At 35.9% G+C, this 15,104-nt stretch overlaps 1 protein-coding gene across 4 annotated transcripts in view; it reads left to right on the forward strand.

Moving 5' to 3' along the window:
• The window catches only part of slc4a5b (solute carrier family 4 member 5b), a 49,639-nt gene that overhangs the window by 9,647 nt on the left and 24,888 nt on the right, over positions 1–15,104 (forward strand). Inside the window, exons 1-6 of one of the 4 annotated variants that reach the window (XM_079804612.1) lie at positions 1,008–1,329; positions 7,829–7,955; positions 9,782–9,942; positions 11,279–11,428; positions 12,832–12,927; positions 13,995–14,050. In XM_079804612.1, the coding sequence (XP_079660738.1) occupies positions 1,221–1,329; positions 7,829–7,955; positions 9,782–9,942; positions 11,279–11,428; positions 12,832–12,927; positions 13,995–14,050 (699 nt within the window). In that variant the 5' untranslated portion in view covers positions 1,008–1,220. Of the gene's footprint in view, positions 1–1,007; positions 1,330–7,828; positions 7,956–9,781; positions 9,943–11,278; positions 11,429–12,831; positions 12,928–13,994; positions 14,051–15,104 lie in introns of those variants that run through there. The other 3 variants (XM_079804611.1, XM_079804610.1, XM_079804613.1) reach the window with 3 other exon arrangements.

Here is a 15,104-nt window from a genome sequence, read left to right on the forward strand (position 1 = left end):
ATCGCCCAATGGAATTTGAACTTGCTTTGCCCAGATCATGATTGGTTGGTGTATTATACACTAACAAACGGGCATTGTGTAATACTTTAAAATATATAATATATAGATGTGTAATTAAATCAACACATTAGCTCTGATTATGGATGAAAAAAATATTGGTTTACTTTTTTATCGTGAGGCCACACACTCTCCTTTACGTCAGGACCATATTTGGCTCGAGAGCCGTTTCCGAACAGTGGAAAAACAAGCAGTCAATCAAAACGCATGCAACCCATAGCAACGCGTTATAGCAACGCCTCAACAGAAATTGTCCGACTTTTGAGCCGTCCGTTACTATTGTATACATTGTTATGTTATAATAATCACATTTATTTCGTTTTATTGACCACGATATTATCATTGATATTTGTCTGAGAGGGGCACTTTTGATTAATTTTGAAAAGGGCAGGGGCTCGAGCACCCAAAGCCCCCCCCCCTCTGCACGTGCCTGACACACACTGTGGACACACATTTGCATAATAGGTCCCCTTTAAGATTTTGTATTTTATTTTATTTAAATTGCTTATTTTGTTTCAAGTAACTTAAAAGTTTTTTTATGATTTTAGTTTTAGTTAACTATAAGGTAACACTATTTTAAGATGACGTAGTTACATGTTACTATATCTACTTACTATAGTAATAACAGTAAATTTTGCATGATTACAAGTAACTAGCCATAAACCAAACCCAAACTCTAGTAAATTCATGTAGTTAATGAATATTACTCAGTACTTATTCAAGTTAGTACCCTACGTCACCTAAACAAAACGAGTAAACAACTATAATAACCCTGATACAGTTACTGCTTTAAAATGACATTCATCGCTGAGGATTAGTGATGGAAACATGTCTGAGAGTTGTTTGAGGTTTTAGACTTAATTTCTGAAGAGAGAGAGAGAAAGGGAGGGATCAGCAAAGCTGGAGGAGGAGAAAAACACTTGTTGGGCCTTTCATGCGTGTGGCACTTTGCCCTGCTTTAGTTTTCAGGAAAGAGCAACATCGCTGAAGAGAAAAGTTCAAGAACAAGAGCACTTGCTCACTGAGAAGGTGAAATGAGGGAAAAGGCCTAATGGGTTCATCAAAAAGAGGCTGAAATCAACAGGTGCTAGTGGACATTTCAGAATAGTTATTGTGGATCTTTTTTCTTCCAATGAAACATTAAACTTTGGAGTTACTGAAGGATGGAGCAGGAACACCATAGGTTGGCGGGGTCGTTTAGTATTCAGGACTCTATACAGTCACTGACGTCCAGTCTGGGCTCTCAGAACACTCTACTGAGCAGCTGCACAGGTACAGTCACAGACGCCACAAATCTGCTCTTTGTCTCGTTTCCTTACTATTGCTGCCATTTATTCCTATTTGTTTTCTCCAAGAGAGTTTCTTTCTGTAATTGTGGTCAGAGTACAATTGGTTTGGAGTTTGACACTGGTAGATCATGACCTTGTTGTGTCTATTAGTCTATTAGCAAATTTTTTTGCTGATCAACCATCACTGAAGTCACAAGGTTGGTTGATGATTGTAGGTTATTTTTTAAGCCTTGTGAAGCCTAGGACAAGCTTTTTATTTGTGACAGTTTCATGATATTGAAGCCCCCAAATATTTTTACCCCCAAAATCACTTTTTTGTAATGCAAAAAATAAGGATAAAATATTTATATGTTAAAGTACATCAGGATAGCACTTAATGTACTTCCTTTTTGCTGATTTTAATATATTTTCCTTGATTATTATTATTTGTTCAGCTTTGTTATATATACACATTTTAGTTTTTTATTTATATCTTATAATATATATATATATATATATATATATATATATATATATATATATATATATATATATATATATATATATATATATATATATATATATATATATATATATATATATTAGGGCTGTCAAAAGATTAATCGCGATTAATCACATCCAAAATAAAAGTTTGTGTTTACATAGTATATGTGTGTGTACTCTGTTAATTATTATTTATATATAAATACACACACAAGCATGTATATATTTAAGACAAAAATATTATTTTTATATATAAAACATTTATATTTATATATATTATAGATTATATAAATGTATATACAGTATATACATGCAAATATTTCTTAAATATATACATGAATGTGTGTGCATTTATATATAAATAATAATTAACAGTGTACACACACATATATTATGTAAACCCAAACTCATCAAAATGTCAAAATGTTTCAAGGTCAGTAACTAAAGACTGCATTGTCGATTAATCCTATACACGTACACATCAACACGTACAGTATATCAACAACCAACCTCTAATATCTAGTGACTCCATTAAAGTTTGATTGAAGTGTACAAGCTATAAATAAGCTGGTGCGTTGTACTCTACTCTGCATTGGCATTCTACAACCACACGTATTTGTGATTTTTACTTCAGGATTAGAAGGATTACATGGAGAAAAACACCCACGTGCTAATAATCCTGAGGAAAAGCCAGAGATTGAGAGGAAGGTCACAAAAAGATTGTCATGCTTGAGCTCACAGGCACCGACTTGCACCTCGAGTTTTCAATAGATTGCTCTAAACATCAGATTTAATGCACATAACATTAGCTTGTGAACAGGTTTTAGTAACCTCCACTGGAACTTGTAAGCTGACTTTACCTAAGATATAAAGTCGATTATTTTGATTAAATCAATACAGTTCTATTGACATTAGATATTGATTCTGGCATTATACAACAGATTAGACTCTCATGTGGTTATTTAAAATAATCTACCAAACAAATTCTTTTGAAGTGCTTTTCAGATATTGGTCTCCTTTATGTAGAGATCTATGATTAAAAAGATACTTATCTTTAAACAATCCTGCTGATTTGATTCTGACTTTACACATGAAGTTATCGGCTGATGCATGACTCAAGTGAAGAGTTGAGCTGGATTCACTGTGTTCTCAGATCTGAAAGCTCAGGCTTTTGAAATCAAATTCTCGTTCTGATTAGATACACAAGTTATGATCGAGTCATTTATGGCCTCGGGAGCCGTGCATTGTAATGGTTCTGTTCTGTCATATTCAGATTTTATTTCATGTGGGTCAGCGCGGGGTCAGTTCAGACTGAGCTGAAGGCAAAACCTAGCACCCAGACTTATACGTCATACAGTTCAATAGGCTTCTGTTTAGTGCATAGAATCAAACTTGTTGGTACATTTACGGTGTGTTGAGATACAGGCTATTATTGACCTGTTTGCATGGCCATTGTTTGATTTGGATGAATGCATCTGCACTTTTTTCTCAAAGTTAAATGATTTTCACATGGCAGTTTATACAACAGGCAAAAAAATACAATCTTTACTTTGAAAGAGGGACAGAGTCATACATAACAACCACCCACTACACCTTAGCAACACCCTGGCAACCACCCACAACAAACTAGCATCATGCAAACAACACTGCTGATCAAAAGTTGTTGTTTTTTATTAATACTTTTATTCAGAAAGGATTCATTAAATTGATCAAAAGTGACAGTAAAGACATTTATGATTTTAAAGGGGTCATGAACTGCGTTTTATTGTTTTATTATGTTTCCTGGGGTGCACTTATAATGTTAGAATGCTTTTTACATCAAAAATTGTCCTAATTTATAAATAAAAGGCATTTTTCCTACCCTGATTTTAGCCCTCTGCTCTGAACGCTCTGTTTTAAGGGGCGTGTCTGCTGTGAAAGTTCAGTGTAAATGTCCACTGCTGTGATTGGCTAACGTCTTTCCATTTGAAATAGTATTACTCTCTTTTAGCGCGTTTTTACTATTACAGCTCTGGTTAACTTCTTGTGAAAAGTGTTGCATTACATTTAGATCTATGGCATTGTATTTAGATCGTGGCATGAAAGGTTGCAGTGATGATCATTGTAGACTGTTTATTTTTACCACTTCGTTATTTTGGCTTGGAATTTAGTTTGTTGGAAAAATAAACTGAATTTAGAAATGTTTTTGAAATGAAAAACTTTAATAAACAAAATATATTTTGAAATGAAGACAGGGTTTGGAGTGGAGTGCATGCAAAATAATCTGTTCCCTGAGGCCACGGCCTTTGCTGTTATTTTGAGTGTACACTAACAAAAGTAGACAGTTTACCGTTTATAAATGAATCTTGCACTTATCTGTATGGCTAAAAATGATGGAGTATTTTGAGTTGTTTCTGCTGTCATAAAGGAAAAAATCCATCAGAAGGCGCCGACGACTTCGTCGGACAGAGGGTTAAAGAAAACGTAGCCTATTTAGTTTCATAGTTAGGCTATGTTTAAATATGATAATTTTTTTTATTTCATATGTTGATTATGAAAAGTGAGCAGCATGAGTAAGGCACATAATCAGATGTGCATATGTCTTGGGACATGGATTTTGAGCACTTCATTGGATTTTGTTTTCTAGAAAGTCTTTCTGTAAAATGAATTTCATTTTTTATAAATTGTATTTTAATTTTGATCAATGTTTAATCAACTAAAGTAATAAATAAGAAGCAAACCAAAATCGTTGGGAATGGATTTATGTGCGTAACTGGGCTGCTTCCTCTGCCTTTGAGTAAGGCTGAAACTATAGCGTCTTTCTGTTTTAATACATTTCTTGAATATATGTCTTAATTACAGTAGGCCTATAGATAGTTATGATATTTGTGGTTGCACCGGGGTCTGTCATTACTAGGTTAAAGTTACGCCACTGTCCTTATTAGGAGAAAATATATGTTGTTTTAACGACATAAGATCTCGTTATTACGACATACTTGAGTGGAAAAAAATTATATGTAGGCCTTATGTGGGAGCAATGCGTGACCGTACCAGGTGACCTGTCAATGTGAAAAAACTGTTTCCATTGCAGTCTGAAAAACCACCTCATGCGAGCGTAATTTTTTTTTTGCGATATATGGGAGTTTTTGCTAAATGTTTCTATTGGGCGTATTTTCAATTTCAATTTGAAGGGCAATGGAAATGCGGCTACTGATAAACTCTCCTGTTTGATTGACAGCTCCAGCGCGCGCTGCTCCAACGATTGCAAAGGGAGCTTTTTTTGATCGCTTTCTTTATAGAATTTAATCACCGTTAAATAACAGATTATTTTCATTGTAGTAAGAGAAACAACACAAGTTGACTTTTAGTCACTGGTTTAATTTACTGACACACAGATAAAGAACATCTGACTACATGAATCATTACATTTCAGATCAGGCATTCGAATGAACACAGTCAGTGGCGCAAAAAGTGGATATGCGGCGCATAGGGGCGCAGCACCTTGGGGGCGCCAAAGCGATGGGAATAAAAAAATTCTATATGTAGGTGCTGTTGTGCGTTTCTAAATAATTTCTGTATTTCCTCAATACTAAATAACATTTTAGAGGACTAACAGGCTAGAGTAGGCGCCCTCATAAGATTCCATAATAGGATTTTGGATAATAATGGAATATCGTGAGTGGGCGTGCCTGGCAGGGGCGCCGGCGATTTGACAGCAAAACGTGCATCCTTGACGCGTGATTTACCACAAAAATTAAGACATTAAGAACGCTTGCTTATATGGTAAATCACGCGTCGAGGACGCGCGCTATGAGTCGGACAAAACGCATGTTAATGTGTAGGCTAAACAGGTAAACCAAACAGTCAGTGCAAACTTGTGTTTGAAGTATCCCTACAGACAAAAAGAACTTGCGCTTTCCTTGGTGTTCTCAAAATTCCATGCTCACTTTTTAGGGCACACCTATTGTAAAGTAAAATTACATATTGTTGACCATCTTTTTAAGTAATTACACTATTTACCACGATACATGGCTGTTATAAGAATTAAATGAAATCAGTATCAACAAAATACATCTTACCATTTATCAAAATCCACTTACACTGTAATTACAATTGCCTAAATAATGTAATGAGAATTTTAGATTTATGTTCTAAATATGATATTTTAATTATAGAAATATGAAATGTTGGGAAAAGGTAATTATTCCAGGCCTATGAAACTATAAAACTGCCAGTAGCCTATAGTTGGCGGCATGAATTATGCAAGAACGAAACCTATAGGCCTACTTTGTTTGAATCTATTTTTGTTGGAAAAATAGAGCAAAACTGTAAAAAATGACCACTTGTTGTTTATTGAACTGTTGTATAAAATGAATATTGCATTTTGCAATCGTGCTGATATAGGCTGGAAAATAGCACTCTTGCTCGTATGATATTGCTTAACTCATAATTTCCTCTTTAATTACTTTCAAACGAATGTTTAATTTTTTGTTTGTTATTAGCCTATTTTTAATGAAAATACAACAACAATAAAATAGTACAATAAAAAAAACTTGCGTATATTAAACTTTTGTTAAAAAAACGAAAAAGACGGATGACATAAAATTGCTATACCCGAATCATAACAAATAAATAAAAGATATTTGGAAATTTCCCTTTAAAACCCCTTTAAAACTCAGTTTGTGGTTTGTGTTTTTTTGTTATTAAGAAAAGTGATCTTGCGCTTGTACCTCCGCTATCGTCCTGTCAATCATCTCACTCACGCCTATGATTACAGTTACAGTAAAATTTTAATTCACCATCATCGGTTCCCATCCTCAGCCGATCTGCATTACAGTTTTTGCAATGACCATCAATACTAGATAAATGGGCAAATGAAAACGCACGCCATGTCACAATTTAGTAGGAACTAAAGAGGGCTCTAGAATGTTTGGTACTCCGATTCTTTTCTTTCTTTTCGTTTCTTTATTGGATCCGATCATAATGTTAATGTTTGTCAATTTGTGACTTTTTTTATTTGTTAACATTGTTAATAATATATATGTACATAATTATGGTAGGCATACAGTGGCTGATATACTTTAAAATAAACTTTTATTATTTACAGCCCATACATAATGATGTCCGGCTCACTATGTATATACATACATACAAAATTGTTGCTGCATACCCCTCTGGCACTGGGTAGTTGCGCCCCTGAACACAGTTACTTACATGTTGCATTACTGTCGAGCCCAGGCACTGCACAATATTTTGTAATCCTAAACGGCATGTTTATTGCTTGGTAGCTCGATCTGGTTTAACACTAGGCCTATGTTACATGCGTGAATGGACGGGGCTAAACAGGCAGTGATGAAGTAGGCATTGATCTTCTTCTGCAGAGGCGGTGCTTCACCACACTCAGACGTCACAGCCGGGCACATTCTCAGATCGAGCGTTTGCTGGGCCTGGTGTCTATAAAAGCTTTTCTTTGACTAACAAGGAAGTTTTCAGCTCCGGAACTTACTGGATATTCTTATATCACAATGAACTATAAGGCTGAATGAAAAGTTGATTTCTCAATTCATGACCCCTTTAAATAAAGACAAAAAACAGAGATGAAAAATAAACTTAAGAAATTTAGTTTTGCTATGGTTAAATAAATGAATATCTTCCAAAGATTTTTTAATTGTAATTTTTTCTCTAAATAATGTTGATATGGCAACTTGTAAATACACAGTTTCGTCATCCTGGCATGTGTGGAAAGTTTTAAACCATGTGTGTTAACTAACCCCGCGTTAGGTTGTGCCCTGCGCTCCTTTATATCACATTATAGCATAGAAAGAATATAGGAAGTGATGGGGAAAAAATGGAAAGAGGTCGGATGAAATGGTTGCAAGCACAATTCAAACGTACCTCACCCACAAGTCACAATGTATTGGAACAAGTTCTGACACTTGTTTATCATACCTGCCTTTCTCTATTCCATTGCATTTTAAGGTAAATGACTTTGCATTTGAACAAACTATCTTGTGTGACAGTGTCCCCTGCTGCTGAGAGACTACGCCACATCCTCAGGGAGGAAGATGAGCCCACACCCACCATCTTCACTGAGATGGACACACTGCAGCATGAGGGTGGAGAGATGGAGTGGAAAGAGTCGGCCAGGTGACACAAACAAAATCACACAACCCACACACGCCTTTTTTGACATTATTTAAATTAGGAATCTTCAATCTTTTAGATGCCATGGACCCCCAAATATGATCATCCTTGATTTATTTGATTGATTGATTTGATTGATATCTTTATTTCGAACATGAGAGAAGAATATTTAAAATAAAATACAATAATGTTCAAACATTTTAAAAGAAAAAAAGTAAAGAGGAAAAATGTTTTTAAAAATATATATTAAAAAAAAACCTTGTTATGAGGGACCCCCATCCTAAAATTTAAAATGCATCTATCTTTTAAAAAGACTAGATTTATACCAGTTTATAAAATGTATATTATAATATAAATTAGTTTCTGTTAAGTTAAATTATTATATATTATTAACCCACTATAGTAATGTATTGTTAAATGTATTATTAGTTTGTTTATTTAATTTCAATGTAATTTCTATATATTTATATTATTCAAAATGTTATTTATTTTATTATTTTATTTTAATTTAATTTAATATATTATGTTTATGTAATATTTTAATCACTAATATATAAACATTTATATATTTTAATATACAGTATTTATAATCACTAATATATTTTAATTATTTTTTATTTATTTATTTATTTTATTCAAATTTGTATTTTTATTTTATTTTTTTCTATCCCTCCCTCTTGGCCTTGTGGGTCCCCGGACCCCAGTTTGAAAAGCCCTGATTTAAATTATGAAAAGGTTGAATTGAGTGATGCATCCAGTTTAAAGTTTTTTTGCCTTAATGTCATTGCTGAGCTTAGACTTCCAGAATTAATTTATGACATTTACATTTATGCATTTAACAGACACTATTATCCAAACAGCTTACAAAAGAGGAACAAAGGCAATTCTACAAAGAGCCAACAATAATCGTAATATTAGAATATCAGAATTTACCAAGAAATCATCAGAAATAGTATTGGCCTGATCGTAGATCCAGCCCTCATGACAATCACGTTTACATTTCAACATCTATTCCTCGATTTGCATTTCTGTGGACATGGTTGTGTTTCTTATTTTGCATGCAAAGAGCTAAGTCAGTTATAACAGAAATAATGTTTTAAAGGTATAGTAGCAAAGTAACACTTTACAATGAGGTCCCATTAGTTAACTTCAGTTAACTACACTGAAAACTGAACTCAAATATCTAAGACTTTTTCTATGTACACAAAAGGCCTATTTCTGTCAAATATTGTTCACATATCCGTCTAAATCTGTGTTAGTGAGCACTTCTCCCCTTGCCGAGATAATCCATCCATCTCACAGGTGTGGCATACCATATCAAGATGCTGATTAGACAGCATGATTATTACACAGGTGTGCCTTAGGCTGGCCACAATAAAAGGCCACACAAAATGTGTTCAGTGTACATTAGTTAACATGAACTAACAATTAAAATACTTTTAAAATATTGATTAATCTTTGTTCATGTCAATTTCAACATTTACTAATACATTAAATCAGTTGGATCTATTCATATTATTTAACATTACCAGAGCTAACATGAACTAACAATAAACAGCTGTATTTTTATGAACTAAAGTAAATTCTGTAACAAATGTATCGCTCATTGAAAGTTAATGGTAGTTATTAACTAATGCTCTAATGTAAAGTAATGGGACCTTATTGTAGTGTTGCTGACTAACTTTTGCAAGGGATTTATTGATTGATGTTGCAATGATTTCCAGCCATTTCATTTGCAAATGTAAAACCCAAAAGTGTTTCATCCATCTGTTGCTACATGGGAAGAAATGCTGTCAATGTCATGTTGTATCTTCTGTGTGTTGCATCAGGTGGGTTAAGTTTGAGGAGAAGGTGGAGGAGGGCGGAGAGAGGTGGAGCAAACCGCATGTGTCCACGCTGTCTCTGCACAGCCTGTTTGAGCTGCGCACCTGCCTGCAGACGGGCTGTATCCTGCTGGATCTGGAGGGATACTCTCTGCCGCAGATAGTGGGTCAGTACACCATTTGCTCATAAAGAGCAAAGAACAGACCCATGTTTAATCTGGGACTACAGAACTCGACTTTGACATCCACAAAGTAACTAGTCCTACTCGACCCGCTCCGACAGGGTCATGGGCGACCAAGGCTAATTGATGCACGTGGGGAGCGAAGGCTGTCCCGTGTGGTCCAATCAAACAGACGAGCTACTGTAGCTCAAATTGCTCAAGAAGTTAATGCTGGTTCTGATAGAAAGGTGTCAGAATACACAGTGCATCGCAGTTTGTTGCGTATTGGGGCTGCATACCCTCAAACCAGTCAGGGTGCCCATGCTGACCACTTCCAATGCCGAAAGTGCCGACAGTGGCACGTGAGCATCAGAACTGGACCACGGAGCAATGGAAGAAGGTGGCCTGGTCTGATGAATCACGTTTTCTTTTACATCACGTGTATGGCTGTGTGTGTGTGTGCGCGTCGCTTACCTGGGGAACACATGGCAACAGGATGCACTATGGGAAGAAGTCAAGCCGGCGGAGGCAGTTTGATGCTTTGGGCAATGTTCTGCTGGGAAACCTTGGGTCCTCCCATCCATGTGGATGTTACTTTGACACGTACCATCTACCTAAGCATTGTTGCAGACCATGTACACCCTTTCATGGAAACGTATTCCCTGGTGGCTGTGGCTCTTTCAGCAGGATCATCATGTTATGCCTGATCAGTGTATACATATACATATATTGCCAAACATATTGTGACACCCCTCCAAATCACTTCCATGGCCACAGGTGTATAAAATCAAGCACCTAGGCATGCAGACTGCTTTTACAAACATTTCTTGAAGAATGGTCAAAAATTCCCATAAACACATTCCTAAACCTTGTGGAAAGCCTTCCCAGAAGAGTTGAAGCTGTTATAGCTGCAAAGGGTGGGCCAACTCCATATTAAACCTTACGGATTAAAAATGGGATGTCATTAAAGTTCATGTGCATGTAAAGACAGGCATCCCAAAACTTTTGGCAATATAGTCTAATATATATACACACAATGAAGAAAGCAGCTCAGATCATTTGGTTTTGGGAACATTTGATGAAAAAATTTGTTCATATTTAGATCTCAGTTTGTGCCATGTTAGCAAACTAAACAGTTTGAGACATCGTTGAGATATAGAGAAGACAGAGTGAGATTACTTTTCCTCAAGAGAAACATTTGAGAAGAAGTAGCCATATGCTTCCATATGCTCCATATACTCTCATTGCTGTATAGGAGAAAAAGTTGAGACCTAATTTGTGGTTGTGTGTTGTTTAATGATGGATTTTAATGCCTTTGTGTGTGTGTTTCTCCCTTTCACAGATGACATCATTGAGAAGCAGGTGCAGGAGGGTCTTATAGCTCCAGAGATCCGTGAGAAGGTCAGTTTCGTCCTCTTGCGGAAGCACAGACACCAGACCAAGAAACCAATCCACCGCTCACTGGCTGATATTGGAAAATCCAGCCCCTCGAGTAAGTGTCCGCTATGTAACCTGTCCCACAGTCCCAGAATTCCCAGTCTCTCTCTGACACTTTTCAAATCATTTCCAATAAACTTATTTTTCTTAAAGTGCCCCTATTATGCTATTTTAAAGGTTCCTAATTTTGTTTTGGATGTCTCCTACAACAGGTTTATGCATCAAAGGTCAAAAAAACACTTTTTCTCATAATACACATTGCAGCATCACCTCTCAAAGAGTTTGAAAGCGACTTGTACAAAGATTCAGTCTCTCTAAATCCCACCTTTCTGAGAGCTACTCTGCTCTGATTGGTCAGGTGGCCCTGGTCAAACTAGACGTTTTTAGTGGACAGCCAATGAAGACCATAGGCTGGCATTATGCAAATTTGTTACATTATTACGTATGAATGTTACGGAAGACTGTAATCACTGACGACTCGTTTCGGCAGTTCGAATCAGTTCTTTCTTTTAGGAGACAATGGGTCTCATAATTGTGTGGATTCTTTCGTATTTGTGCGCACAGGAGAACTTCTCACAAAAAACATCAGCCTGATTAACAAAACGTTCGTACGCACATTCATTTGTTCTTAACCTCGTTCGGATGTTACTGAATATGGAGTATTCTAAATGCGTGCATGAGGTTAGTCATTTTGCATAAAACACGCCCAAATATCTCCATATAAGGGCTTTCCGCACACATTTTCCTTACAGCCTTTCATCACTCTCGTCAAACTTGCCGCTGTCCGCAGACACGCTCTCGCTCGGATCCTCGAGCAATGCCAAGTGTGCCATTCTCACCAGTTGTCACAATAAACACCTTTTATAAAGACCCAGATTACACAGCTCTCATTAGCCAGCTGTACATACGCGGATATCTTTTCTACTCTTAATATTTTCCTACTCTTTAACTGTATATGATCGAATTTATTTAAGGTCAAATTAAATTGTATTATTTAATAATTTCATTATATAATTTGATGTATGGATTATATAATACAATTGATGCAATATACTTCAATGTAATTATAGTCATGTTAGGATGAAATATAACTACTTAACACGATTATAAAGCCATACAGAGTAAGTTCTTTTTGCGTACTTATATTTTTTCGTAAATTTAGAAAAAAAAAATATTACGAAATCTTTGGTGAATTGTGATTTGTTCTTAAAATCATTCGTACAAACATTTCACGCACAAATTTGTGCATACGCATGCTTAGTGAATGAGACCCAATTACTTTATCTGTTGTGCACTTTGATCTTTCAAACTTTTACATTCACAAACAGTTATATCACACACTGCATGGAAGGTAATATCTGAAAAAGCATAATAGGGGCACTTTAATTTCTTGAGTTTCCACCTGTCCTGCCGTCTTTCTCATGTCTTTCTCTGTGTCTGATCTCGGGTCTGTATCAGACCGCAGTCCGAGCCCGAGTCCTCGCTCTGTGTCGGGTTTCCACCACTCCACTGAGGACCTGCGAGCTCGTCAGAGCGGCGGCCTCAGCACACTGCGTGAGTCTGAGCTTCTGGTTCTTCTCCCTTCCATAGATTAGGCTACAACTACTTCCAGATCTCTGGAATTTTCCATCTTAAGTTCACGCTGGCAGCCATTAGATGTGTTTTGCTACCCTAAATCACCAACTCGCATCAAAATGCATGACCCTGCAAACTGCTGTCAGTGTGAACAACCTTTAACTTCACATGGCATCATTCACAGACTAACTGTTTGTAGTTGAAACATTTCTCAAGTATGCAACAGTGCATTTCTGCCATTGTTCTGAGGATTAGAGATTATTAGAAAGGTCTTGACTTGACTGGTTTTTCATTCTTGTTTGTCACGATTTGTTTCTGTACTCTGGGTACTTTAGGCCAGAAAAACAAGAATCTTTTTGTGTATTTTTTTTTAAAGAAGTCTAATGCTCACCATGGCTGCAGTAATATTGTGACATGTTTATTCAAAATAACTGCATTCTATTTTAACCACTGTTTTTAACTGATAATAATCAGAAATGTTTATTATGTATAATTTACCTGTTTGTTTTATAATATATTCAAATATAATTTTTAAATTGTAATAGTATTTTACAATATTATTGTTATTAAGTTTTTGATCGAACAAATGAAGACTTGAGCATAAGAGACTTCTTTCATAAACATTAAAAAACTTAATTTATTAAAATGTTTGACCTGTAGTGTGTCTTTTAAACATATACTAAAGCAGCTCATAATTTGCATTACCTTGTAAAAAACATGGTTTTATTAAAGGTCCAGTTTTGTCACATGGACATCCCTATCTCTAAGCGAAATGTGTGATACATGAATACATCACATTATTCAATTCTGTGTTATTTGAGCATTATTTATATGCTAATTATCAATATTTATAATTATTAATTAGCGTTAGTTTTTTTTCAGTTTTAGCAGATTTATTTTAGTTTTAGTGATTTTGTTATGTTCAAAATCTAATATTTATAGTTTATTTCAGCTTTATTATACTTAATGTATTAGTTTAAGTTTGAGTTAACAATGACAACACTGATTCAATTAATATTCAAAGTGTTTCATCTGTGCTTTTTCAGATCCGTCTCAGTGCCGCAGCATGAATGACATTTCCGTCACGCCCAGCACCGACCAGGTACAGGTTTTACATTAGTATTCCTTACATTGTTAAATTTTTTTTCTTCACATGAACATATTGAAATACATAGAAAATATTTTTTTTTCATTAGCACAGAGTAAACAAGATGATTTTAGAACCAAAAGCACTGCATCTGGGGCCTCATTTTTGAGCATTTATGCAATAAAGGTGACAGTCTGGCTGAGACAAAAGTTGACAATCCTAAAAGATTCCTCCGATCCTAGGCCAAAATCTGGAGTCCTTGATCGCTAGTTTGACATGTTCGCCGACAGCTGATTAATGACCGTTGCAATCCAATTTTACCTCCTTCCATTTTTCTTTTCAAGACAAGCCATGATTGAAATGAATACATTTAGTTTGCTAGCCATCATTTCGATCCTACATGTAAATCCAGCTCATGTCACTGAACGTGTCACGGGTTGATGATGTAAAACCCAGCGTACGTTTTTAATGTGCCTTGATTGCCGTACAGTCTGACACGAATGACAGCTGAGATCCTACAGTGTGACATGGCTTACAGTGGGGATCATTTTCGTACAGTCTGACAAGCACCAATCGTACAGGACTATTATAAATCGTACAGTGTGCACCCGGCTTAAGTCACTCAAATGCTGCCAGCACTCGTTAGTCTTTTTGTAATATTTTCTTTCATTTGATCATTGGTTATGTGGTGCAAAAAGTGAAAACAAGGAAGCAAAATATGAAATACACAATAAAGCTCTTATTTTTGCCAAGGTATTTTGAGGCGATTGAGGGGCTTTGGTGTAACGGTGCCGCCACTCTCAGCTCACTTCAAAGTGGGCCAATTCTGAGTCCACTTTAATGAGTTTCTCTGCTTAAAGTGACACCTACGGCTCACTTTCATGTGGTCACTGCCCTCGATAGGTTTCATTTAGGGCCTACAGGAGCATGCTGAGTTTGAAAGTCAAGGGTCCCAGGAATTATGCGGGGATAGATGTCAAATGCATGCAGATTTCATGTGCAAAGCAGGGCTGTAACCACCATAGACATTCCCCCCATTTTGAATGGAGTGAGGAGCAGATTTGTGGTT

Source organism: Gobio gobio (assembly GCF_949357685.1).
Source record: "Gobio gobio genome assembly, chromosome: 22".
Taxonomy (NCBI): domain Eukaryota; kingdom Metazoa; phylum Chordata; class Actinopteri; order Cypriniformes; family Gobionidae; genus Gobio; species Gobio gobio.